This window comes from Neoarthrinium moseri (assembly GCF_022829205.1).
Source record: "Neoarthrinium moseri strain CBS 164.80 chromosome Unknown scaffold6_Wmoseri_CBS_16480, whole genome shotgun sequence".
Classification (NCBI taxonomy): Eukaryota; Fungi; Ascomycota; class Sordariomycetes; order Amphisphaeriales; family Apiosporaceae; genus Neoarthrinium; species Neoarthrinium moseri.
The window spans coordinates 726293-753452 of NW_026055120.1; the positions used below are offsets into that span (position 1 = coordinate 726293).

The 27160-nt window shown below is 53.5% G+C and overlaps 9 protein-coding genes across 9 annotated transcripts; 5 read left to right on the forward strand and 4 right to left on the reverse strand.

The window, feature by feature from the left end:
* Positions 1-801: 801 nt before the first annotated feature.
* JN550_002805 (uncharacterized protein) lies at positions 802-2214 on the forward strand (the record flags this gene model as incomplete). The annotated part of the gene is made up of 3 exons (XM_049314140.1): positions 802-1045; positions 1124-1216; positions 1304-2214. 3 exons carry the CDS (start codon positions 802-804, stop codon positions 2212-2214), a joined length of 1248 nt encoding a protein of 415 aa, XP_049175330.1.
* A 431-nt stretch (positions 2215-2645) lies between these two features.
* On the reverse strand, positions 2646-5397 carry JN550_002806 (chitin synthase I; the record flags this gene model as incomplete). Its single annotated transcript, XM_049314142.1, has 2 exons — positions 2646-3348; positions 3404-5397. The coding sequence occupies 2 exons, from the start codon at positions 5395-5397 to the stop codon at positions 2646-2648; spliced, it is 2697 nt and encodes an 898-aa protein (XP_049175331.1).
* Positions 5398-8380: 2983 nt separating this feature from the next.
* On the forward strand, positions 8381-10090 carry JN550_002807 (uncharacterized protein; the record flags this gene model as incomplete). The annotated part of the gene is made up of 1 exon (XM_049314143.1): positions 8381-10090. The coding sequence occupies one exon, from the start codon at positions 8381-8383 to the stop codon at positions 10088-10090; it is 1710 nt and encodes a 569-aa protein (XP_049175332.1).
* A 1920-nt stretch (positions 10091-12010) lies between these two features.
* JN550_002808 (uncharacterized protein) lies at positions 12011-13293 on the forward strand (the record flags this gene model as incomplete). Its single annotated transcript, XM_049314144.1, has 5 exons — positions 12011-12163; positions 12232-12336; positions 12402-12714; positions 12767-12833; positions 12891-13293. 5 exons carry the CDS (start codon positions 12011-12013, stop codon positions 13291-13293), a joined length of 1041 nt encoding a protein of 346 aa, XP_049175333.1.
* Positions 13294-13788: 495 nt separating this feature from the next.
* JN550_002809 (uncharacterized protein) lies at positions 13789-14295 on the forward strand (the record flags this gene model as incomplete). The annotated part of the gene is made up of 1 exon (XM_049314145.1): positions 13789-14295. The coding sequence occupies one exon, from the start codon at positions 13789-13791 to the stop codon at positions 14293-14295; it is 507 nt and encodes a 168-aa protein (XP_049175334.1).
* A 315-nt stretch (positions 14296-14610) lies between these two features.
* Positions 14611-15250, reverse strand: JN550_002810 (uncharacterized protein; the record flags this gene model as incomplete). The annotated part of the gene is made up of 2 exons (XM_049314146.1): positions 14611-15017; positions 15085-15250. 2 exons carry the CDS (start codon positions 15248-15250, stop codon positions 14611-14613), a joined length of 573 nt encoding a protein of 190 aa, XP_049175335.1.
* Positions 15251-16077: 827 nt separating this feature from the next.
* Positions 16078-20934, forward strand: JN550_002811 (uncharacterized protein; the record flags this gene model as incomplete). The annotated part of the gene is made up of 1 exon (XM_049314147.1): positions 16078-20934. One exon carries the CDS (start codon positions 16078-16080, stop codon positions 20932-20934), a length of 4857 nt encoding a protein of 1618 aa, XP_049175336.1.
* A 104-nt stretch (positions 20935-21038) lies between these two features.
* Positions 21039-22800, reverse strand: JN550_002812 (uncharacterized protein; the record flags this gene model as incomplete). Its single annotated transcript, XM_049314148.1, has 8 exons — positions 21039-21072; positions 21163-21391; positions 21448-21555; positions 21612-21872; positions 21986-22003; positions 22123-22246; positions 22299-22655; positions 22717-22800. The coding sequence occupies 8 exons, from the start codon at positions 22798-22800 to the stop codon at positions 21039-21041; spliced, it is 1215 nt and encodes a 404-aa protein (XP_049175337.1).
* A 715-nt stretch (positions 22801-23515) lies between these two features.
* Positions 23516-24724, reverse strand: JN550_002813 (uncharacterized protein; the record flags this gene model as incomplete). The annotated part of the gene is made up of 1 exon (XM_049314149.1): positions 23516-24724. One exon carries the CDS (start codon positions 24722-24724, stop codon positions 23516-23518), a length of 1209 nt encoding a protein of 402 aa, XP_049175338.1.
* Positions 24725-27160: the final 2436 nt, after the last annotated feature.

Below are 27160 nucleotides of genomic sequence, written 5' to 3' on the forward strand. Positions count from 1 at the left end.
CCGAGTTCAGACCAACTGCTATTGATCAAAAGCGCCGGGTCCAGCCATTGCAGACGTATCTTGAGAAGAATCAGTACAGAGCGACATTGCCGACTGATCGAGAAAGGTCTTGGGTATGGTCTTGATTGCGCATGTCGCATGGCAAATCCGCCAGTATTGAACAATGGGTTGCACTTTGTGACTAGGAGTCACTCATATATCACGACATTCAATTTGTTTGATCCGAGAAGCCAGTTTCCGACCTTGATGTTGCCTATCAGTGCGTCACCCCAACGTCGCACGTCATGGAGCAACTCCCTGCAACGCTCGTGGACCATGCCAAATCAGACGCCTCCAAATCGGAGCCGAGGATTGTGTCATATTGAACTACTTTGCAAAGTCAGGAAAAGTCGACCATACCCAGAGACTGCCACATACTGAACTCCCAACACTGGGGGTTGAAGTTGACGGATTGCCGGACCAAGGGTGTCTGTCTACATGCCGGCCCCACCGAGTCCAAGTCGGCCCCGTCACTGCCGAGGACGGAGACGTCCCGGTGGGTCAACAAATTGCCAAATGCGGGTCTTCACTGTGGAAATAGGGCCATGCGGAAGTCAAGTTGCCGGCCAACCTGCTGTACGATGGGACGGGAATCTTGTCAGTAGCATCGCGGCGCAGCTGCTCCAGCGAAAAGATCAAACTACTGAACTTGATTGTCCATCTTGGTCTCTTATCATCATCCTCACGGAGAGCGCCGGCCAGTGTAGTGATAGCTTCCTGCTTCCGCCTTGCACATTCCGGGAGATGACAGCGACGACGGCAATGGCAGCAGCCCGGAGCGACGACGACGACGACCAAGTCTCGTACCCCGAGGGCGGCACACGGGCCTGGCTGGTGGTGCTTGGCGCCTGGTGCGCCATGATCCCGTCCATGGGCCTGCTGAACACGCTGGCCGTCCTGCAGGCCTGGGTGTCGGTCAACGAGCTGCACGGAATACCCGAGTCGTCCATCGGGTGGATCTTCAGCCTGTACGCCTTCTTTCTGTATCTATGCGGTGCCCAAGTCGGTGAGTAAAACTCCGGCCGCGGTGTGGCTGGCTCTCGGCGCTGTTCTTACCCGGGAATGATCTCTGAACTCTGTATAGGCCCTATATTCGACGTGCACGACGTCCGGTTCCTGATCATCCCCGGCTGCATCGGCATCGTCGCGGCTACCATGCTCCTGAGTCTTGCAAAGGGTAAGTCTGCCACATACCCATACAACGTGTTACCATGACATACCTGCCCACGAGCCTGGAGTTTGCACTGACGCGGCCGGCGGTCAGAATACTACCAGTTCCTCCTCACGTTCGGCGTGCTCGGCGGCGTGTCGGCCTCGATGCTCTTCAACCCCAGCATCGCGACCATCGGCCACTGGTTCTCGGAGCGCCGCGCGCTGGCGACGGGCGTGGCCTGCACGGCGGGGGGCGTCGGGGGCGTCGTATTCCCGCTGATCATCCTGTACGCGTCGCCGGCCATCGGGTTCCCCTGGGCCATCCGGATCATCGGCTTCATCTGCGCGGCGGCCTCGGTGGCCGCCTGCACCCTGCTGCGCAAGCGGCTGCCGCCGAACAAGAAGGGCGGGTCGTCGATCGACCTCGGGGCGCTCAGAGACACCCGGTACGCCATCGTCACGGCGGCCGTGTTCCTGGTCGAGTTCGCCGTCTTCATCCCCTACACGTACATCTCGTCGTACGCCATCGCCACGGGGCTCGAGCCCCATAAGGCGTACCTGCTGAACACGCTGCTCAACGCCGGCGCGATCCCGGGGCGGGCGCTGCCGGGCTACGTGGCGGACCGGTTCGGGGTATTCAACGTCATGTGCGTCACGTGCTTCACGTGCGTGGCCTTCATCCTGTGTCTCTGGCTGACGACTCCGCGCGACAACGAGGCCATGGTGACCAGCTTCGCGGTGCTGTACGGGTTCTGGTCCGGGGCGGCCATCAGCCTAACGCCGGTGTGCATTGGCCAGGTGTGTCGGGTGGAGGACTACGGGAAGAGGAACGGCACGGCGTTCTCCATCGCGAGCATTGGCGCCCTGGTCGGAATCCCATTGGCCGGCGCCATTCTGCAGGCGCAGGGCGGAGGGTACAGCGGAGTGATTGCTTTGGCCGGAGGCGCATACGCTGCAGCCACGGCTGCTTTTATAGTCGCGAGGGGAGTATCCGCCGGTTGGAGTCTCAAAACTGTATTCTAGTCATGTATGGCCGCCGACAGGCAAAATCTTCCCAGATGCCCTTTCTGATTTGGAAGAGTACAAGGTTCTGTCAAAGAGTGTATAATGTCAATCTTCCCCGGCAGGTGTTCCCTTTCGATTTCAGGATTGAATGAATGGTCGCGACCAGCTCCAATAAATCACGAATTAGACACGGTACGTCGGAGTTCAGTATCTTTCAATTACTCTTCTAGAAACTTGCCATTCATCAAGAACAGCCCTGCACGGCGAATTGAATTATCTACAACCCCTCATCATGCATCCAAATTCCTCATACAAGTCCCCCACTCGCCGCTCCTTGATATTCGTGACATGACGTAATCGGGTATATGGAATTTATGCAAACAGGAAACGGCAGAAAGAAAAATAAACAAGTACTGGGAACTCATACTGTAGCACAGCCGAATTCCCCATCATACACCACGGAACATGCGGACGATCAGGAACCAGAGGGCGCCTGCAAACTTGAAGGCGCTGAGGACGGCCACACTCCACAGAACGACCGTCATGTAGATGGATGCACGGGTATCGTTGTCATCCGTCGTAGTGCTTAGGTTCTCCAGGCCGGCGGTACTAAGGACGACAGCGCATAGACCAAAGTTGGATATCATCCATATCAACACCACGAGGGATCGGATCCAGCGGTAGTAGTCCATCTGAGCCTCGGCAATTTGGGTCTCGGTCGGGGGTTTCTTCTCCACAACGTGCTTCCTGGAGAAGACAGCCAACTCGCGGTCATACGCCGCATTGAGATCTCCCTCATCCGGCAAGTCGGTCTTACCCTTGCCGTCTTTGGTGTCGACTGTGGGAAGCGACTCCGGCTTATCGTCTCCCTTGGTACCCCAAGAGATATCGTGGGTGTTACAGAAGGCGTAAACGTTGAGGACATTGGTGTAGGTGGGTGTGAGCAGGAGGTACTGCAGGAACGACGTGATCATGTGCCAGGGATCGAACATCATCAGTGATGCAATGAGCCAAAGACCATACGTGGAGAGTGTGGAAACAATGAGGGACGAGAACACCTTGTTCGTGAACAAGGCATTGACGCTGAAGCCGTTCTTAACCTGCTCCTGGACAGCCTTGACTGCGATGAACACGGCAGCGAACGTCAAGTATCTGCACGTCATGTCAGCAAGGAGTGTCATCATAAGGACCAGAGGGAACAACTTACATCATAATAATACACCAGAATATCACCATGGCTGTGTAGAGCTTGCCGGAACCAGCAGGGCGGTTACCCAGCGAGAGGACAAAACAAGCCATAAGTGAGATACCGTAGAACCATGTGAAGACCACACCAAGAATTGCACCCGTTTCGCTGAGCAGATTATCATCGCCCAAACTGGTTGTCAGGATCTTGAAGACCAGAAAGAAGTTACCGATGGCGAACCAGGCAAAGATCATGTTCACGGTCTGGAAAACGAATTCGACAAAGAACATGATCTTGCGGATGAACGAGTGATCAGAGCGGAAGAATTCGTGGAAGTGGGCAATGGCGTAGATGGCAGCGAAGAAGGAACCGTTCAGCCAACGCCGTCGTTGCAGAATCAACTCGGTAACAGTGTCAGGCACATCGGTCTCACCTGTCGCTGACTTGACGTATTGCAAGATCCAGTGGCAGTTGCGCTTGGTGACCAGCTCGAAACAGAGGATACGATCTTCGGCGAGGTACATGTTGGCCGTGAAGACACCGGCACCGGCACCGTGCAGCGTTTCGCCCTTGAAGTACTTCTCCAGAGGCCCTTGGCCGTTCTTGTCGTTTTGGAGCGCGACATAGCGGTATGCGGAAAAGGCACCGGGCAAGACGGAGATGAAGCCAAAAGCGGACTCGAGCGGCTTGTCCAGAATGTTGCTCATCTTGTACTCAAAGTTCTGCGTCGCAACCAGGGGGTTGAGCAGATGCTTGCCACCGGTACCCAACATGGCCTTGATCTCACCACAGGCGCCGCCGCACATGGGCTCCAGGTCGAAGGCCTTCCAGAGGTGGTAGATGGAGTTTCCTCCGGGTCTGGTACCGGCGTCAATGAGCACGCAGATGTTGGGGTTCAGGACGCGGCCAAAGGCTTGGAAGAACCATCTGTGCGAGTTGATCTTCTTCTGGTTCTTCTCCTTCAGGCAGAAGAGCATCTGCACCGGCTGCTTCTTGGGAACCAGCTGCACGACGTCGTTCTTGATGGTCATGCCAACCTGGGTGGTGTACTCGTAGATATGCGCCGTGACATCCTTGCCGTTGACCTGCTGCTTGGCGATACCGTCCTGGTAAACACCCATACCAGCCAGAAGGGCGCGTGTCCTCGGGTTGATCTTGGCACGGCCGTCACTGACGACACAGACGACGATCTTCTTCCAGGCGTCCGGCCCCCACGTCTTGCTCTCCTTGCGACTGCACATGAATTCGATGTTCTTCAGCACACCAACCATGGTGCGCGCAAACAAGATGTCGTCCTCGTTGTACATTGTCACGACGATAAACAACTCGGTGTGGCGGGGCTTGCTGAAGAGCTTCTGACGCAATGTGAAGTTCTCGTCGTAGAAATCCTTGGGATCGCAGGTGGCCGCCGTGTACCGCATGTGGGTAAACTCGTCGCGCTCTCCATGGGGCAGCTGGTTCAGCAACCTCGGCGGGATCGGGCAGTCCAGGACAAGGTTGCCACGGTACAGAAGAACCTGCTTGACCGTCTTCCACCGTTTGATGGCACCACCGCCGCCGCCGCCAGCGGCCTGCTGGTGAGGGTCGTCGCGGTAGGGGTCCTGGGGTTGGGCCTGTGCGTACGAGTCGTTCTGCTGCAGCATAGGGCGCTGGTCGTCGAGCCCGTAGCCCTGGGGTTCGTCGTAGGGAGTCGTGCCGGACGGGTGCGGCTCGTAGGGCTGGTTGTAGTAGGCATCGTGATGTTGCTCCGGGTTAACTCCGTAGTCGGAGCCGTAGCCCTGGTTGTGGCCGTGGGCGCCGTAAGGGCTCTGGGACAGGTTGTCGTACGACTGGGCGGCGTTCAGCGGGAGGACGTCGCTGGGCGTGTAGGTGCCGGCACGGTTCGGTATGCTGAGGTTGGACTGTGTCGTGGCCGGGTGTTGGCCGTACGGGACGTCGTCCAGCTGGTAGCCGTGCTGGAGAGGGTGGCCCGGCGAAGGCGACCGGCGCGGCGCTCCCATCCTATGGTTGTCCATGGTGGGATCGTAGTAGTCGTCGTCTGGGGGATCAAGGTTAGACTAGATACAACTGGAGCTTCGTGTGGCTAGCAGGCGAGCTGTTTTGAATAGAAGTAGACTTCAAGGGCTGCCCGCGCCACTGAGGGTCTGGTGATTCGTGTCTTTCACCGGGATGTAGACAAAGTACCCGCGAACCACAGAATCGCCAAGGAGGCAAAGAGTGTATAAGTGAACGGAGCGCAGTGGCGGTGGGGGAGCACCGGTTGAAGAGGAGAGAGTGTGTGTGTGCTTGATAGGGTGACGCAGGGTATGAAGTCACAGGTCCATGGCCGTCCAGGAGTGCTGGTGTGGCAGTGATATCCAAACCTGATGGGGAAGGGCAAGGACAGGGAGACAAAAAGCAAGAAGGGGACAGCAATGAGCGCAGTGAAACTTGCCTAATCGATTATACGACATGGTTCCTTAGTATTCCCACACAGGGGTGGGAGGGGCGGGACGAGCAGTCTGGAGGTGGATGGAGACTGGTAGAGAGAGAGAGAGAGAGAGAAGGGGAGAGAGGGACTCTCGACCTGAGACGTCTAGTCCGAGGTAGTGAAGGCAGAGGACCAGCTAAAGCAGGTCGGCCGGGAGCAGACGGTGATTTGCTGCCGGGCGGAGCGGTTGGAATGCCGTTACGTAGTGGGTGTGGCTCGGTGGAATGAATCCAAGTGACTGGCGAGCGCAGGGCCTGGGTTTCGCTCTAGCTGCCCCGGAAGAGGAGAAGGAGACTCGGGGAGACAAGATCGTCAGTGGGCGAGAGGAGAGGGCGGCAGAGTGAGCTCTGGGTGTCTCTGAGCGGGCGCGTGGCTCGACGGGATGGGCGACGAGGCAAGACAGCAGCAGACGGATTCGTCGTCGCGATGGCTAGTCGACGTAACCGATGTAACTCTAGCCCGAGCGCGCGCCTGAATCCGGGGGATGTGTATCGGCAGCGGGCAGCGGACGTGTGCCAAGTCTATGCTCTGCGGCGACCAGCTTGTGCTCTGTGCCGGCACCAGATGCTGGCTGTAACTCTGCCGTGTGCCGCAACGTACGTATGGATACCGTCGTCTCGTCCGTCTCTCTTCTCTGGCGTGGCGCGCAGAGATGGGGTCAATAGGGGGGGGGTGGATGGTGGATGTGTGTGTCCGGGCAGAGCAGCAAGAGGGCCACAACGAAGGTTTGGACGACAGCGACGGAGGTCTCGTGAAATCGGCAGATGGCGCCCCCAGCAAGCCCAGAGCTGGACGGTCGAGGGTTTCAGCGTGATGAAGCGGATGCAGGCAAAGGGCAGTAGAGGGTCAAAGCAGGGGGCACAGGCTGGCAGATGGGCATCCGAATGGCTATGCAAAATCACAGGACAAGAGGTTCGTGTTTCAGATCAACAGAGTGGGCGCAGCCAGCCGGGACCGGGCCAAACGGGCGGCCCATTCGCTGATCTGCCCCCCGCCATCCAGCCCGTCCATGGAGCCCATCCCACCCCTGGCCACCCACCAAGCTGCCCCCTAGCAACCTGCGCAGGCCGACCAATACCGAACCCAGTCTCGCCAGTCAGCCCATCAACCCCCCCAACCCAGCCATCCACCCCCTTAGCCTCTCCCCAATTTGAATGCTTAGCGTAGTTAGCTGTCCACACCCAGTGACGTCGTCAGCCTCTGCGCCGAGCAGATTTCAAGATTCCCGCCATCCGTCAACAGACAGATGCGACAGCGGCAATTGAAATGTCTGCATCATCGCCATCTATCTGCATCATCATCCATCAAGCCTCCAGAGGCCTGCCATGGCCTGCCATGGCCATGCATCTTCAAGGTCCATGATCCATGGCCCTGCCCAGGCTAGGTAGTCCGCCCGTTTGTATGTACACTCTAGCCATACTCGACTTATACTGTTGGTGCCGAGCTGCCTGGCTGCTCAGGGTGATGTGATGGTGCTGACTGTGCCTCTCCTGCCCCTTACTACGGTACAACATCGAGTTTCAAAGGCGCAATCACCCAGACCAATCAACGGCGACTAAAGTTGTTGAGTTGCACGATGGTGCCAGAAGAAACTGCCCGACGCAGCAGCGTCAGGTCGGACAGCGCCGTTCGTCCCGGCGATCTGCAGGCACAGCCGCGCAAAGGGTTAATGCGACACGCCGTCCACATCCACATGCGATTTTGAACGGCTGACCCGCCGGGGAGGAGTCGCAGGGAGGAGTCGCCTGGTCCATGCAATTTGACTTGCCTAATTCGCCATTGCCCCAAATACATAGACCGTCAATCGACTACACGACGACGTGGGTGCAGATTTCCTCCGCTGTCTCTCGAGGCAGGCCGGCCAGCCTCTCGTGTCTCTTCCCACCGGCCACCAACCGCGACTTGGCTGCCTGCCCAGGCGGTTCTAGATATAAATAGACAAGGTTTATGTCATCGAGGCAAAACTCGTGGGCGCATGCACCTAACCTTGGGGTTCAGCCCGCCAGCCGCTGGGCCGCCTGAAGTCTGTCAACCTCGGGATGTTCCTGGATCCCGCCGTGGTTGTGCCACCGGCCAATGGCGCCCTGCATACAGCGCCAAGCTTCGGGGTCCAATTCACTGGAACTCGTAGCTTAACGCTGCTAGAGGCCACCAGGGTTAGCCTTGGCCTTGGCCTTAAGCAGTCAGCCGAACCAAGGGCTGTGGCGAGTGTCTTGCGTGGCAGCCACCCGCAACTTGAGTGCTCAGCCACGCACCGCGCAACCACTCCGTCACTACCAAGCCCGCCGACTCGACCCAAACTGCCTGCTCCGGCCCGGCACAGGCCATCAAGCTGGTATCTAACCGGGGACTCTTGATCACGAGGGCAGCGAAATATCCTGGCGCCCGAAGGTCGGCTCCGCTATAGCCATCGGGTCTCGTTGCCGTTGCTATTTTGGTCTCGCGGCCCTGGACAGCCGAACCAGGGAAGCAAGCCTGCCGTGAAGTTGGGTTTTTCGTGCATGATGATAGCACAGTCGTAGCAGGGCATGGGTTCCGTCTATGAGCCTCTTCCGGAGACGTCTCACATTCGCCTCCTTCAAGTCCAAGTCGACCAATCTAGCGGTGACCTGGTTTGTGACTTCAAGATTGTCCGCCTGGATGATGCCAAGCCGGACCCGTTCACGGCCATCTCGTATACTTGGGGCCAGCCTGCACCCCCGGCCTCTAGCATCAGATTGTCCGACGGCCGCGTGCTGCCGCTGAGCCAGACCTTGACTGATCTATTCGACGCCCTGCGGCGGCGTCGTTCGCACTTCGCCGTCTGGATTGACTCGTTATGTATAAACCAACACGACGCCAAGGAGAAGGCGTCCCAGGTGAGCATGATGGGGCAGATCTACTCGTCTGCCCAAGAGGTCCTGGTGTGGCTCGGTGCCAGCACGCCTGAGACTCGGCGTGCTTTCCACTTCATGGGATCTAGTCGGTCATCTACCGCCGAAGATGCGGCCGAGCCCGATGAGAGTCTTGCTGCCGGTCTCAAGCTCGTCTTGTCCATTCTCGCTCGCCCCTGGTTCCGCCGTGTATGGGTCATCCAAGAGGTCACGCTGAATTCCGGGGTTTCAATGGTTTGTGGCGACGACCTTGTGGGATTTGCGACATTCCAGGACTATGTTTTTAGTATATGGAAGTTTCTGGATGACTGGCACGACTACGACGACGACGACCCTAGAATCCAAGGCCTATGGAGTGCCACGAGACTGATCAATCTGCGGCGCGAGTTTCTCCGCCAAGGCTTTGTGAGATATGAAATCCTCCTACAGGCAGCCTTCTACTGCGAGGCCACAGATCAGCGAGATGCGGTATTCGCCTTCCGCGGCATAGGAGAACAGGACCGGCCCGTCCCGCCACCAGACTATACAGTCCCGATAGGACAGGAACCCCATTATAGCGACGCGGTGCAGGAAGTATATCGCAAGACGGCCGTGGCGTTGCTCTGTCACGGCCCATCGCTAGACTTGCTCGCTCTGGGTGGCATCGAGCGGCCACGGTCTCCCGGCCTACCAACCTGGGCACCAGATCTTCGATATCTTGCTTTCATAGAGCCATTTGTTCCGTGTGATATTGCGGAGTGGAATGCAGGCGGCCCACTCGGCATCAGCCCGGAACTCATTTCGCCCGGCCGCCTCAAGATCCAAGTCTGCCCAATTGGTACAATCGACGAGGCATGTCCTGTTTTCGATGCATATTCCGTTGCTGACCAGAAAGAAGCCATGGAACGTATCTTTAGGATGAAGTCGACCCTGCCAGGGTCAACGCAGCAAGACTGCCTCGGGCAGTTGGCCATGGACCTCCTCTTTGGTCTTGACATTGATGACCTTCCAGCGGGACCCGTGTATCATGAATATTTTACCGAGTGGCTGCAGTGGCTAAGAGCCAGCTCTTCGCAGGACGATCTCGCCAAGATCAGCCATAACAAGTATCACCGAACTATCTCGATGCGGGTTGACGGGTGGAAGGCCTTTACCACGCTGCGGGGTGATTTTTGCATCGGCCCTGCGTGTTCTGAGGTCGGGGACATGGTGTGCACGGTACCCGGGTGTCGGCTACCCATGATTATCAGATCTGCCCCAGGAGAGTCTGGGGTATCTGGAACTTTTGAGCAGTCCATCATTGTGAGCTGGTGCTATGTCCGAGGCCTCATGGACCACAAGGCTGCCAAGTCGCAATGGATGATGATGGCGGTGACGCTGCAGTAAAACATCTAGTGAGTAATGACGACTGTATATAGATGTGAGGAAATCCTTGTTCCGTGGACAGCCATTGCAAATTTTCTCTGGGCAGAAAATAGTTTCTGAACGTGCGTACTTTACCATGGCCAAACCCGAGCCGCTTAGTTGGTTCCGCTCACATTCAAGAAATCAGCGACTTGAATGTACAATAGAAGGATTGAATGATCTACTACAACCATAATTTGCAAGAGCACTCGCATTGTATCGCGGACATCCTTGCGACGATCCCGAATTATTTCGTGCTTATGACCGCCATCCAATCTACCATATATGCGGGATAAATGACAGGTCCGCACTGCCTTCGAATAGTGGATATGTCTACTGCGCAGCGTGGAAAATTCACAATACACGCCGGTGCGTCCCTGATGAGTCTAAGAGAGCCAACCTCAGGACAAGGCGCGGGCTAGTTTCCGTCGGCTTGTAAGTTGTGGTAGTCGAGAACCCTCAATATACGTTCTAGCCCAGCGAAGCCGACTCTTACTGTCGTATTCGCAAAAAGGAGGCTCACCAGTGTGGAATTAGGGGTTGCAGCGTATTCAATCGTGACGCATACGATGATATTTATTGATTACTACGCAGAAAAGCTGTTGCCACGCCACATCTTACTAGAACGATATGTAGCGGCGGACTAGATGCATACTTATTAAGCCACTAGTTATTGGCCGATTCTGTAACTCGTAAAGGTCCCCGTTCCATGCTGTGCATCAGCCGCTGCTGTGTGGGGCATCTTCCGGTGGTGGGCCTTATCTGTCTGTCTCGACATCTCACTGTACTACATCCTAACTTGGGACGACGTTGCGAGGGTCACATTAAGCCGTTCGCACAATTTTAAAATGGCGGCGTCTTGGTTCACGCAAGTCATCGGAGATCGGCTTTCCAAGATCTTGTTATGCAGATCAGAGTGCCGAGGCGTTACATGAGGGTTAGTGTTTGCAAGCCAGACATGGATGGGAAAGGGAGATGGGAAAGGCAGATGAGAAATCGACATCCAGAAATAACACCATCGCAAGCCGTGACAGTAAACCACAACTCAAGCAACTCGTTCACCGAGCAGTCTGGTCTACACTTTCTTATCAGTAGAGCATGTAAGAGGACTGTTCCTACCTGTCGGGCCTTTAGATTTTTTGTCCGACCCCTCCCTCCTCCGCAATGTCTGGCGTATTATACACAGTGGTGTGAAGAATCCCAGGTGCCGAGCGCACTACATCTGCAGGCTTCGAAAATGTTTTGATACTTATCCGAGGCTAAAAGATGACAACCCCTTTAACTTATGCAGGGACCGGAACTAAGCACCAGGAGTCCGGCACCACGATTCGGGATGTCAACGAGCTCTTCCCCCACCACCCGAGATATGAAAGGATTCCTAGGCCTTGGGTCGCAATATTCTGCACTATTATAACTTACAAGAGACATGGTGGCGTCTCGCGTGGCACCAAGCTGTTACGAAAGCAGTGAGCTAGCCGGCGATCAAATATATCAGAAATAAAGCGTGAGGAAAATCACGGCTAGAGCCATGATCGACAGAGCGAAGAAGAGGGGGATAAATTGCTCCGAGCCTGCTTGGGCTTGGCCGACAGACTTGAAGATCTGTCGAGACTCAAGATGGGTCTCGCTGCGTGATTTGACTTGTTCGGGGACGCTGCCGCCGGACACTAGCCCGTCTTTAGCGGAAACCTTATAGAGTCCAGGGGCCCTGACTAGCGTTCCCCGGACTCTTGTGCCTGTTTTTGCGCTTTACCATCGAGTCGGAGCACGGCACGAGTATGTGCAAGTTATGATATAAGTGGTTGCGGCTGCAACATGCTGCGCTGTGCCCTCTTTGTCTCAGGTTACTCGGAGTCAAGTGACGCATGAATTACGCCTTCGGCGTTCTTTATTGTCGAAGCCATGGCTCTGACTCCCACGGGTCTTGCCCTTTCACTTGTACTAGTGTCTATCATTTTCCTGGTACTCTCATGGATTACCACGCTTGCTCGCCTCTCTGTGAGGCGGAAGATTAAAGGCATTGGCCTGGATGATTGGCTCATGGTTGCAGGTCTAGTGAGTCCCCTCCACGCACCCCGTTTAGCTACACCAGCGACAATTATATTGACCTCAGCGCGCGATAGTTGATTTTCACAGTTCTTTGCGCCACGGCAATCGTGGCTGCGTATAACGGCGTGGGAACCCCGTCCCGATACCTAGACGCCTACTATACCGTGCAAGGTGGAAAAGTCAGTCAGCCTCATTCGGGATGTTCCAGAACTAGAAAAAGCGTGGGCTGACATAAAAAAAAAAGTGGCTCACAATCGCCCAGCTATGCTATGTGCTCAGTACAGTCCCAATCAAAGCTTCCATCTGCTTTGCCCTAATTCGAATTACTACGAATGCCGTCTACCGCTGGATCTTGTACGGAGTTATTGCTCTCGCAACCATGGCCTGCATAATCACCGACGTCACGATTCTCACCTGGTGCCAACCTGTCTCGGCGAACTGGGACCCGTCGGCAGGGAAATGTGCTGATCCATCCGTCCTCACAAACGTGTCCTACTTCATCTCTGCTGTGTCGATCTTAACCGATTGGACGTGTGCGGTGTTGCCAGCCTTGATCCGTGAGTATATCTCAATGCCTCATTCTGGACAGCTCAATAACCAAGTAAACAGTATGGGACGTCAAGTTACGGCTCGGTGTCAAACTGTCCCTGATTGGTGTGCTTGCACTTGGATTTGTGTAAGTCACTTGTCGAGTCATGGAGTTCTGACAAGAAGTTGATCTAATCACTCACAGTGCCTCTACCGCAACAATCGTCCGCATCAGATATCTGATCGCCTTCAACAGCTCGGAAGAATACCTGTTGAACGTAGCAAACGTGGCAATATGGTCAATAATCGAGTCGGGTACAGGGATCATCGCAGGCTCGCTAGCATCGCTCAGGCCGTTACTGAAGTACATACCGTTCCTGCGCGACTACTCGAGCGGCCGAACACCGCATTCTGGAAAGACAGGCCAGCGTCCTGGAGATTCCTACAAGATGGACTCGATGCGCTACACTCATGCCGGGGCGCAGCAGACGACATGCAAGGCTAGCGGTGATAACAACTGGGACAGACTGTCTGACACCGAAAGCCAGAAGCATATTCTGAACGATCATAGCATTCGCGTCACGAAGGATATCGTCTTAGAGAGTTAGACACTGCTTCAAAGGTTGCCTAAGATCGTCTACTTATCCATTTTGACTCATCTGCGATGTTTGTTTAACCTAGGAGAGGTACAGGACTGTTTGAGGAAACATTGGAACAGGCATGATACACAAGAGCTTGTAGATTAGTAGAAGGCGCGTGATATTCCCCAAAGATGTAATAATAGGGCATGGCGCAGTGGGCAAGGATTCCTGGGATCTGCACCACTTGGACCCACGTGTCAGCCAAAATTAGGCCATGCAGCGAATGATCATCTGCCTGCAACCAAGCAAATCCGGGGCTGGCTTGCTAGTCCGGCTTGGCAGCTAACTTACTTACCAAGAGCAGTGGATCGTGCGATTTTTTTCTGCGGCACAGCCGCCAAGATATATGTCGTCACAACGCGATGCTGAGCCACGGCTTTCCACGAACATATATATCTATTTGTTTATCGTTCCGATAGTATCCAAAAATTCGTTTGTCGTCACACAGCACCACTTTTGAAAATGCATCCCGTAACTTCCTGCGCTATCCTGCTCCTGCTCCTGCTCCCAATCGCCGCCTTGGCTGATAACTTTGAGTTCACATTTCCCCAAGACGACGACGCCAAAGTCGACCTCTCAAGAACGGTACAAGTTACGTGGGAAGCTGGAGACGACGGTCGCCGCTACACCCAGCTAGATTTGGAGTGGACAGGAGAGACGACTGGCGGGACGAGGTTCACATATTCCATTGAGAAAAACCTCACTTTGTCGTCTGGCAGCTATTCCTGGGACCCGGTCAACGAAACCAGCGCCCTGACCTCGGGAAAGACAGTGCTCACAGACAACGATGACTTCTACTTTGTGGCCAAGCTGCACAACATCAACGAGACTGTGCGCATCGAATTCGAGAGTGACAAATTCCCTGTGACAGGCTATGCGAATATCAGCAGTCTAGCAGCTGTGCAGAAGCCTGGCATGGGATTGCTCGTGTTGGCTGGGCTTTTGGGCTCTGTAATATGCATGCTTTAAGGATGTCAGTGTAGAGATACTGGGAGATCAAGACCTGGAGACCAAAGGCTTGCATGCTACTCAGGTAGCTCAAAGTTCTCACGGTTCTCACCGCATCATCAGTTCTACAGAAGTAGAATCGGCGATTTCCTCAACGATAGACCTCACAAATTGGCTTAATGGTTGAATAGTCTCCACTATACATGCCTACTTTATATACAGCTGACAGCTTTTTTCAGTTGCAGATTCTGGGTGTAGAGAAAAAGTGATGGGAATGTATTGTCTTTAGACTGTGGTCCTTACATTAAGCGGATAAAGCCTATTTATATCAAATTACTACCAATCTAGCCGAATCTCAGTGGTTTGTCCTCCCTGACGCGCGGTGGTTCTCACGTTGCCGCCAGTTGAAACATAAATGGACTTGCCATCTTTCGCCAAGGCTACCGAAGTGGGCTCCTGAAGTATCAAGTCGGAAGTACCACCGACAAGGGTCGTCTGCACGCCATCCGGAGTGATCTTCACAATCGATGATGAGTGCACGGCCACGTACGCGTTGCCATCTTCGTCAAAGGTAAAGTCGTCGTAGATCTGCGAGGCGTCGGGGCTCCTGGCCAATACCTCAAAGTCACCTATCCGATTGCCATGTTCGTCGATGCGTACCCTTACAAAAGTGCCTTGGCTCGAAATCATGAAATAGATATAGTCCTCGCGTGTCCGGAGGCCGTTAATGCCAATGGGTGGGACTCTTGACACGGCGTTATGTAAAGCCCGGCTCCAGGGTATAGTCCTCAAGCATGACGCTAACCTTACTAGTTCGAGTGTCGATAGACAGGATGCGCCCAGCGATCGAGTCAGCGCTCAGTAAGATGTGCGGGTGGCGTGGAAGCGCCGCCATTCCGTTCATGGTTGCAATGTCCGGCACATCAATGCTGCCGACTACCCTCCCTTCCTTCGGGGATACAATGTAGACGGCCATGGAACCTTTCTGTAACGCGAAATACGTGTGTGCCGCCACTAACAGCGTATATGTCCTCCCCACAATTAGGTAATGGGGCGATATCAGTGAGTGCGGTGACCTTGTTATCAAACCCAGTCACTAACTGGGCCTGGAGTTCTGCTGCCCCGGGATCTAGTGTGTAAAGATTGGCCGTATATGATGGCCCGTATATGATTCCATGGTGGCCAAAAGAAGATCTCCATTGCTGAGGACCTGCAAATTCTCCACAAACTCGGTGGGAAAGCGGTATAGTTGCGTAACGGTCGTTTTGAAGCTCATGATGGCCGCGACGAATTATGTGGAGTTGTCTGCGATTGTCTTCAGTCTCGCATTTAACGCGCCTTTGTAGGACAACCAACACAGGGTGAAAGGCTGCAACGGCCTACACCTTTGACCTCCATCAAGATCATGTGATGGACCTGCAAGGTGGTCAATCGGGCTAGTGGGACCGCCACCCTTACGTCTTATAACTCGCAAAGAGGCCGTCGGAGCTTTTTTACATACATCAAAAGCTGCCTGTTTGCTCAAGCATAATTCGTGTCTGAAGACCTGGCTGCACAGTGAAATGCCTTTAACTTAACACACTTTCTGTAGGAATGCCGCTTGAACTACCCCTGACGCCTGAGCGGGCTGTGATTGGCTGATGTCGGGGACAAGTGAGATATTGAGCGCTTACTCTGTGTGGGCGATGAAATTAACCAATCATGGTGGTACACGGGACGTCTGCGTTTTTGTCCGCACCTTCAGCTTTTAATCTCGGCCGAGCCTTCAGTTCACGAGGATGATCAGTGCGAGCATCACTCACCATGCCCTCGAAGAATCTTGCAAGGCCCTTCAAGGGCTTATTGCGCAGGTTGCAAAAATCTTCTGTATCTCCAGCAGAAACTGTCGAGCACCATGTGGAAGATCCCCTCACCTCAGCCCCGCCTCATGGCGAGAATGGAGATTCTACGCGATCAGGCAAAGGCTTGCTACGGACGACCAATGCACCTGTCCAGACCGACGAAGCCGTATCTTTATGGATAGAAGCATACGATGGCCTTGCAAGCGATGACCATGACTTGGTACAGGCATACGAAACTGTCCTCACAGCGCAGTCCAGCACGGTATATGCTGTGGCCGGAACAGTCAACATTTTTACCGGTTGCATAGGTCCAGCACGCATGGAGTTGATGACTTCTCTTGCTCGTGATGCATCAAATAAGGCAGCGAAGAATGCCGACTATCTCGAGAATCTCGCCAGCGGTGCCGAACTACTCGGAACAGTATGTAGCGGCGTTGGCAAGCTCCTCGATGCCTATCCACCTGCTGCAATCATACTGTCGGGTGTCTCAGTTGCGCTTCCTTTGGTTATAAAACCTATCAAAGCGAGAAAGCTTTTGTCTGATTGCCTGAGACACATCTTGGAGCAGACCGAATGGTACTTGAGCCTTTCGCATGCTTTGCTGAGGGTCAATTGGTCTAACGACAGCACCTATGCACAACACCGCGGTGCCCTTAGAAAGGTCCTTTTGAGACTGTACAAATCTCTGCTTCTACTCGAGTTGCGCTGCGTCTGCAGGTTTCACGACCCGAAATGGGTATTCGCGTCATTGAAAGAAATGCTCTCTGTAGTAGATTGGGAGGGCGAATTGAAGTCCCTCAAAGAACTGGAAGAAGAAGTCAACGGACATATCAGCCAATACAACACCCAGGCACTCTTAGACAGGATTTCCCACCTATACATTGGCCAGACCGAGCTTACAAAGGAGATCACGAGGACGACAAATATTCTTGAGACGATGGCGAGGACAACTGAGGATTGGAGAGCAGAGCAAATGCAAATACATCGAAGCAAAGCACGGAAACGACTCAGCACGCTCATTGGGAAGTTCAACACCACTTCATATCGAGCTCACATGATGCGAAACGATGAAAGAGTAGAAGGGACATGTCAATGGTTTTGTAACCATGAAAAATTCGAGCAATGGCTCGAATCAGAAACTGATCCCGTGCTGGTCGTTTCGGCTGACCCCGGTTGCGGAAAATCGACTCTCGCCCAGTACTTGATCGAGACGATACTGCCTCGTAAGCAGCCCAACGCCTCCATATCCTATTTCTTCTTCAAGGATAACTTGGAGCAGCGGAAGACGTCTAACGCCATCTGCTCGTTGTTGCACAATCTGTTTGATCAGCAACCAGAACGGGCTGAGCCCTGCGAAGACCAGATTCTCAAGTACGGCGAACAGCTTTTCACGGATCCGGAGCTTTTGTGGGAAATCTTCGAAAAGGCGATCTTCTACCAACACAGTCACGGAGAAGCTCACGACCACGGCAATATCTTGTGCGTACTGGACGCTCTTGACGAATGCGATGCTGCCGAACTCCGAATGTTACTTAAGAAACTCGATTCAATCCTTCTGCATGTCGACTCCCGGAGGCTACCGATCAAATTCCTTCTGACGACACGGGGGTACCCCGAGATTCTCCAGCAGATCAAGGTGATGGAATCCCGAATTTTAAGACTCGCAGGGGAAGGCAAGCACGAAATGGACGCCATCCAAAGCGAAATAACATTAGTTATCAACCATCGCTTGGAGAAACTTGTCAGAATGAAAGGACTTGACCCGGAAACAGAGAAGGTCATCAGAAGTTCCATTGGAGAGAGGGGTTCGTCACAACGGACCTACTTGTGGGTCAAGCTCGTTCTCGAGGTACTCGAGGCCAACTTTGATGATGACCCAGAGGAGTGGGCACGTCTTATCACCAACCCACCATTGACTGTATTTGAAGCATATGAGAAGCTTCTACAGCGTGTCAAGGCCAAAGACAAGGAGTTTGTTAGAATTCTTGTCTCCTTAGTTTATATTGCCCGACGGCCGTTATCTCTCCGGGAGATGAACAGCGCGATTGAGATCCGGAGCCATTTGGCAGTCAAGGACATGCCGCGGTTCTCAACAGACGAATCCTTCCGAGCCCGGGTCATCCACGCCTGCGGGTTCTTCGTTACCGTCTATGATGGTCGGCTATTCTTTATACACCAGACCGCCCAAGAATTTCTATCTTCAGGCCCTAAACAAAGCATTCGCGGGGGTGCTCCCTGCTCCGAATGGGCATCCTCGATCGTACCACAGCTAGCTCATAGAACATTAGCTGAGAGCTGCATCGCATATTTGTCAACAGGTAGCATTCAAGCTCTGGACTTGAGTAAAATCACTTGCTCCACCAGCCGGGCGACAACCTCAACAATAGGCTGGGAGTGGAGGAATTTTCTGTCCTCCGACGAACCGGCGAACATCAAAGTAGAAACTGTCGATGTGAAAACGACTATTCTCGAGCGTTACGAATTCTTCTTCTACGCAATCGAACATTGGACAATCCACTTCCGGCTAGCCCAAAGTATGAGCGGCAGCCGGCTTGTGGAAGATATTGGAAAAGAGTTTATCGATTCCTATCTCTCGCTTTACAACCAAGTCACACCAGTCAATCAAACCTGGGCTGCCGTCACCGTGGACGTTATCAAGCGACGGCCTTGTGAATATGATCACTTACCAGATTATGAGTGCTTGGCAGACACCCAACATACCCTGGCCGAGATGAGCCCTTATGTTGCCATGCTTTGTGGCCATGTTCGCCCCTTGAAGGCTGCAGCTGAACAGCACTGGAACTTTCCGAATATCTCCGCCTTACCGTTTCGTGACTCGGGGAAAAGGGGCCAGCTCCCCGATATAGTCGAAAGCCTCACTGGCTGGGCGGTCACGGATGGGTCCGAAGTAGCGTTGTGCTATCTCTTGGACACATATCCTCAACTTCTGCCTCAATGCGGCCGACTTTTGAGAGATGTGTGCCACAGTGCTGACCCAGTGAGCTCTGTTGTACTCGCCTTGCTGGAGAAAGGCGTACCAGTAGGCGCACCAGTAGGCACACCCAGTAAAGCCAATCACTTCTGGCAGAATGAGCTATCGTTGGCACTGAATGAGGCCCTCACTTCGTCCGCTTGGCCAGATGTACAATTGAACCTTGCTGAAACGTTGATCCTCAACGGCGCAGATGTTTGCGCTCTATATGATTCATCAGGGCTGCCGCTATCGTGGACGCCATTGGACTTGGTTTCAGTACAAAGACGACCGAATTTCAGGCAACTTGTCGAACTACTCTTACGGCACGGTGCCGACATTAATGCAAAAAATTTCCGAGGCGCCACTTGTTTGGCGACAATGTGTTTTGAAGCAGAGGAATACTGTCCAATTCCGATTCATAGTGCTATTCAAATACTTATGGAACTAGGTGCAAAGACATGGCTAACAGACAGCAATGGATACAACCCACTTCATTTGGCATCTGCTCGGGGGTTGAGTTCATCAGTGATAGTATTGAACGAGGAGGCCGAGTCACGTACCCTAATCGGCCACACCCCTCTTCACCTCGCATGCATGACATTCCACCTCCACTTGAGAAACACGGTGGATTTCCCAAAGTGGTCCCTCTTGGAGGCGTATTCGCCATTCTGGGATGATGAAGAGGAAAGGCACTATCGTCTCTCAGAGCTTTGGCCCCCTTTTGGCGAAATGTCCGAGAATATTGGCGCTTCCTCCGAAACTGGCGATACCCCCAGGCCAGTCGAGCACCTCACATTGATTGGTCATGCTCCTAACTCAGCCAAATTGCATGACCCGTTGCCTTCGGAGCAATCAAATCAGCAACGGACAGAATCAAACGCAGGCGACCCAAATCTGGAGACTCTGGAGGGTAGGCGGTATGGGGAACAGAACAGAGAAGAGGCGCTTGTTTTGGATTTTACAAGGTCAAAGCTTGATTTCGCGGAGGCATCTCCTGAGTTCACACACTCTCCTTCTCAGAGCTTCAGCCAAGGTGTCAAAGTTGAAGAAGATGATTTAATCAACAACCTGCATGGAACCGGCGTAAAGAGTGAGCCGGTCTTAAAAACTTCATCCAAGACTGAGAACACCTCTGGTGAATACCATCAACAATCCTTCTTGGATATGCACAGCGATTCGGATCCGGTGGTGACTGTAAAGTCGTCAGACGATTCTGGGCAAGGGCTAGCCGAAGGCACCGGCATTTCATCTACAGAAAATCCGACATTGACCCAGGTCCGAGAAATCCGAAAAACCTGCGTCGCTGGCTTAGCTTCATTCAGTGTTCGGGATTCGGCTCAACCCTGGAGAGTCGATCAAACGGATCGCCCCGTCCTGATTCAGTCTCTCAAGTCTTCCGGTGCGGACGTCAATGCTCGTGATGACGAGGGATGCACACCACTCCATTATGCCGCATTGTCCAGAGATCTCTTTCTCGTTGAAATGCTTATAGAACGCCTGGGAGCAGATGTCACGGCAAAGGACGATGGTGGCCGAACAGCGTTGCACTGCGCCTGCTCTGGCTTTAGGTATGGACCGTTTTGGGAATTAAATCAATCGGATGAGATAATGGCACTCAGTCGGGGCATCATTGGGCTTCTTCTCGACAATGGCGTCGATGTATTTGCCGAGGACAAGGGGGCTAAAACGGCTCTGGACTACGCTCTGCTGCACAAAGATGATGGAATTGCTGAGTTCCTCAAGTTCCGAAGCGACAGAGCTGCATACGTGGGAATGTGGGAACCACTCGAGGATAGAATCGCGAGATTAGAGCAAGACGTCCTTTGGAGTTCTGTACAAAAGTAGCGGTTGGTAGCTTATACCGAGTGTGGACGGTCGCCGGAGAATCACAAGGATGTCCACGAGTAAATTTATTCTGCTAAAGAGCCTAATCCCTTTTGAACTCGGATTCAAACCAATGGCTTTCGGCCGTAGACGATATGCCTTGAATATGAAATTAGCTTCTGTGAACTCCTACTACGGAGGGGACAAGGCTGAAGGACCAAGAGAAACCTGAGCCTCGATTGCACTTACACTGGTACCCAGGGTTGGTTCCGGCAGTCTCTAATGAAGTCTCCGGCTTCGCTAATAATAGTCTCTGTTTCCTCAGGTGAATAGCCAGCAAAACGCAACATTTTGTAACCGACGCCTCGTAATCCCTCCAACGTATTCTGTAAGGAATACAAGCCTGCCTTTCTAAGCCTGCGATCCTTCGGCCAAGGGTTGTTAGGCAAGACCAAATGCCGCTTCTCAACATCCACAACTACGCCCAATGGTCAAGTTCCATATCAAAATAAGCTATTTGGGTACAGAACTTACAGCCAACCTCTTCCAGATACGTCTTGTATTGTTTTGGGATCAACAAATCCCGACCCATTGTTTTGGCCCCCCGAATACAACCTTCGGAATATGTCTGCCACGGCGATCCTTGCTAAGCGTTAGCCGCAATTGGAGCAGTTTTAGTTGATGTTATTGAGAGATACCTTCGAGACCTCTAGCCTGGAGGTCAAAACTGAAATCCTGATACTCAATCCAGCCGCCAGGAGCCATATTGTTATATGCCTGCCGCATAACCGCACGGGGGTCATCGAAACACGTTACAACCATTCGAAGGTGAACGAAATCGAACTTGATGCGATGTTCACAAGGAAAGTCACATTGGGTGCCGGGCGGATGAGGCGCAGGGAAGACCCATTCTGCATCCGCGTCGTCCTTTTGGAACACGCAGTTCGGGACTCTAGGGTCTGGCTGAATAGCGCTCAAATCCGTGCCTATCACAAAGGAAGAGGGATACATCTCAGCTGTTATTTCAATCCGTTAGAAATCCGTCTAAATGCAGGCATCGGTGTTTACATACCGAAATCATGGGCCCAAACTGTTTGAATGATCCACGGTCAGTTAATTCCCCACCGGAACGGAATCGCAACTGAGGTAATACGAAATACCGTTTCCACTGGACGTGCTATCCAGGGTTTAGATTCTTGTATGACTTACTTCCAGTGCCAGTAGCGACGTCAAGCACAAAATTTGGCACAGTTGTCATCGGAGCAAGATGAAGCCAGCCATCCAGCAAGATCCGGTATACTTGATGCTGAAGGTCCAGTCGATCCTGCTCTGCCTATATATACTATGTTAGTATAACACTTGAATTAGAATTACTGGCAACCTACGGCATCATTAGGCAGAAAATATTTGCCCTGATTATATCCATGGTAAAGGCGTCCGGATTCTTCGAGGATAGAGTCGGGTTCAACCACCGACGTCCCTCCCGGAGTTCGTTCCAGGGATGCGTTGATCAGCTCATTGGCTTTCTGCACAAAGACAGTGGGGTCAAACGCGGACGGTTGGAAGCTGTCAGGAATACCTGCGAGTCCGGAGAAAGTCGGATCAACTGCGGGAAAGGTTTCGCTAAGTAATTGAGAAGGCGGAAGTTCCATCGGACGTGTTGAGGACACTACTTGGGATGGGAACGGCATCTGAGCTTGGGCCTCAATACCATAGCCTTGCTGAGGTATTTTTGCACTTTGCTGCGGAGTCGAAGTTAGACTCAGTCAAATGGCCGTTGCAGTGCTGATACGCTCTCCTTACCTCGTTCCATGCTGGCTCACTTTTCACTTGGCGTTCCAACTCCCCCGGGTTGCTGCCCAAGGCTGGAAAGTTGTTCTGTGACATGTCGACGTGACAAAAAATCATCTAGGAAAGACAATTCGTGGAACAGGCGGACCCGGGAATAGACTGGGTACACATGTTCGTCTTTCTGGGTGGAGACCCTGCGCGGAGTCTCGAGCCAGGGGTATTGACCAGTCATACGCATTTAACAACGGCGATCCAGTGTACCGGGTCGAGAAGCACCCTTGGTTCTTGCGGCACAGCTTGTATTTCGGACCGAAATCCATGACGTGGTGCAAACTTTGAAAGACACGTACCGATTTTCACGCGTGAGATTTGAAAATTAAGAGAGTTTGCCGCAATAGAAATAACTCTCACACGTTTTCTTTTCCGTAGTGGCCTTTTCGAGTATCTGAATTCCCATCCATGCCAATAAGCGGGGCGGCTTTTGGGAGCAGTGCGCAGAAGTCCTGGAAGAGGGCATAACATATCAGTATTTTTAGAGGGCGCAGCGGAGTACAATTCTTGATCAAGCCGGTTCACTCAGGGTACGGCAATTGAATAGTCATACATCTAGATTGAAGTTCCTGGATGGGTATAATAGACGCCAGGGTGGCAGCTTCTCAAGCAGGCAGTAGGGACAACGCCGCTTTGTAATGTGTCGCACTAATCTATTATACAAAGAAGAAACCTTCCATATCCTGCCCCATTTTATCCTGTAAGCGATGGTGTCTGGATCTAGTTTACTCTCTTCTCTACGTCTATGGCAGCCCCAGGTCTACTCTTCGTCAAACCGTCCGATGATGTCTAGGGAGAAATCTTGCGACTTGCAAGCCTCTATGAGCTCTTCTGAGATAGGGCGGTCCTCACCCTCCACCACAACCAGCGTTTTGAGCTTTCGCCCAATTATTCCCATGCTCTGGACCGTGAACAGCAGCAGATCGTTGACTTCTTCGTCCGTACCGAGCTCGTTGAAGAACTCGAGTGTTTCCAGTTCGGGCGGCAGGCCTACTGAGTGCATGCGGGGCTTTTTGGAAGATTTTCCAAACAGCTGATAATCCCAATTGAGACGTAGCGTCTTGAGAGCAGTGAACTCTCGCATCCGCAACGCCTTGCGTCCCGTGAGAGCGGGGCAGTCAATGGTGATGGTTTCCAAGGATTCGCAGGCGGATTTCAGCGCGAGGATAAAGTCCCCGACATCGTCAGACCCCTCCTCCAGTTCCGGCTTGGGCTCTGCCGTCTGGGTCATGATAAACTCGGTCAAGGCCTCGGGAAACTCGAGAATGTCCGAGAGGGCATCTTCGTTGATGTCGCATTCGATGAGGTGCAATTTCTTCAGCGCCGTATCGTGCGGGCGCTCCAGATAGTCGAATCCGGGGTCGGCCAGCTTAGCGCGCTTGACGACGAGGGTCTCCAGAGCCGGATGCGAGAATATGTGGATGTTCTCTCGTAAATCCCAGTACTGGTCATCTGGGCACTGGTAGAAGAGAGTGCACGACTTGAGACAGGCAAAGTCGAACGGCCCGTTGAAGATGGTGCCAATCCCGTGAAGAAGAGTGTCGGGCGCCGCGACGTCCAGCATCTCCAGATTCGACATGGTCGACAGGCTGCGCGACAAGCCGTCGAAGCGCGACGGCTCATAGTGCGAGCCATGGACGGGCACGTCGAGGCTCAAGTGCGACAGCTCCGAGGTGGGGTACGCCAGTCTGACGCCCACGATCAGCGACCCACGCCGGGGCCGGCGGCCGAGCGATTGACTGAAGATCAGGTGGTGCTCCGGGGTGTCGAACTGGATCGTGTTGTAGAGGATGGAGTCGGCCAGGACGTGGTATCGCTTATTCAGGCGCGACACGTTGCACAGGGCTCGCTTGGAGAGCCGGCCGGCCGTCTCGAAAATGCGCAGCAGCACTTCATCGGGGAGGTCGGCCAGCCGATCCTGCCTGGCGACGGCCACGCCGCCGTTCTGCTTCCCGGGCCCGACTGACATCTTCGGCCGATGCGCCAGCTGCGTTATCGCTCCCGGATGATGTCTGCGATCGTCTTGGGTGAGCTGATGAAGGTGAGTGAGCGCAGGTGGTCTGACATGGTCTGTGCGTCAGCCTTGCCGGTGGTGTGATGCGGCATGCCAGAATTGCGTGCCAATGAAGACTTTTGGAGAAGTTGGAGGACGAGGACGACACAGACGACAAGGGCGGCCGGTCGCCGAACTCAGCTGTCTCGGCTAGCAGACGGCGTTGGGGGTGCCACAACGTGCTTCTGTTTCGCAAAAGTCAAACCGTTAACGGACGACGAAGGCCGCCAAAGTCTCACTTCTCGCTCTGTCCGTCGAAGATCAGGCATTGTGCATGCAGCTATTCCTTGGCTTGCCCTTTGTCCCATTTGCTCCAACCCTGCGTGGGGTATTTTCAGGTCTCCGTCTTTCTATCACACCAGGCGACTCCGAATGTGAGAATGCTCCCACGATTGTACATTCTACAGGTTTTGATGCCCAGGTGATTGTGAGGCCGCCCTGTTCGGGACCCATCGCGCGCACCGCGGCCCTCATAGCATCCGTCCCGGCCCATCAAACTCTCAACCACCACCACCCACAAAGTTACCAGTCATACGTAGGGTGACTGGAGAGCCGCACGATTGAACCATTGGAATTGCACGTACAACGACGTTGCCTTTCCAGTAAATATGACGACTGGAGATATGTGCACGCAAATTTTGGGCATGAGTGCCACACAAACTCCAGTCCAGCTCCTCGCGGGTGACACGCGCAATGATCATCACGCGGCTTTGATACGCTGTACCATAAATGCAGGGATGTGATATCGGTGTGACCCAACATCAACCCAGGGAGGCTGCGATATTTGACAAACCTCACCCTCTGCACTTTCCGCAGTTCTGGAACAGCCTTTCGAGGTGCGCCAACTGGTCTAGCGAATACTATATCCATCGCAGTCGCGAAAGCTGACATCCATGCAACCCTCTCGTGACGCCACCTCGGCAGATATGATAATGGGTACATCTATTGTCGCAGCCGTCAAGGAGCTGGCTCGAGCCTCCCCGGTGTGCCAAGTTGCCAAACTCGTAAATAAAGTTCTCAGCTGTGCATAGTCAACTCTGCAACCCCACGCAGACTTATGCAGTGACTTGGAGGTGATAAACACTGAGCGAGACCATTCATTGGTCAAAACCCATTGGGCAGTAAATCCAGATGCCTCCCTCCACTATCTCTGTCCCATGCCAATGCGCCGCGGCTTGGGGCTGAAGGCGCCACATCCAGAGTATTGGGATCCAGGCTCGAACCCCGGATTCAGGTCTGTCGAGACCCTTGGTGGCCGACATCAGCTCATTGGAGGATCAACGTCCGGTCGTGAAGTCAAATAATGTCGTGAGGAGAATGCTGGCCAGCTGAATTGATAGACCAGTTCCCAGCAATTGAGGCCTAGTATATAACTCTGGTGTCCCCACTTTGAGGTTCCACTATCTCCTGATAGATCCAAGCCGTCAAAATGTATACTGACATTTTGTTGTTGGCCGTTCTGCTCCACATTGCTCGTGGGGCCCCCACCGGCGTTGAGCCATTCGTGGATGACAACCCACTTGCTTCCCCTTTCGCCAACGCACAACTACCAGTATCTTTTGTAAACACCTCAGCCGCGCATCTCTTCAAACGTCAAGGCTGTCCCAATCTTACTCTGCTTTGTCCCAGCGGAGTTTGTTGCTCCTACGATACGCCATGTTGTGGGAATATCTGCTGCAGCTCCGGGTACGTGTGCTCGGGAGGTACTGCGTCAGCGCCGTGCTGTGTCGCGATCGGAGCATTGTCAAATTCCTGTGGATCGTCCAACGTAAGATCGCAACTAAACTTCAACCAAAAAGGCTTTGTTGTGGTGGTTGCTGACAGTGCGTCGTCTTGAAGCCATGCTCCCGACCCGGGGATGTCCCATGCCAGGGAGTGAATATCTGCTGCCCTCCAAGTAACTTCTGCTACTATGATAGTGGCGGTAATCCGCGATGCTCTCCCATGTCAACATCTTCTACGACATCGTATTCCGCCCCAAGCTGGACCACATATCCTCCAAGCACGACATCATCATCATCATCGTCATCATCATCACGGTTCACAACTAGTAGCAGTTCTTTGCCGCAGGTCGATTTCTCGACGTTTTCATCTCCACCTACACCCATGTTGTCTACAGCCGCTATTGGTGGGATAGCGGCCGGGGCTGTGGTGGGCGCCGTAATATTCGGCTGGATAGTTTGGCTGTGCTGTCGCCCCCCCAAACCCCCGCGTCCACCAATACCACCGCCTCGCACACCAACACCACCTCGTACGCCAACTCCAGATCATAAAACAGGGGAAACAACTACCAGTACTTCAAATTCAAAACAAAGTGATGAGTCGAATACCGATATCCCGTTGCCACGCTTT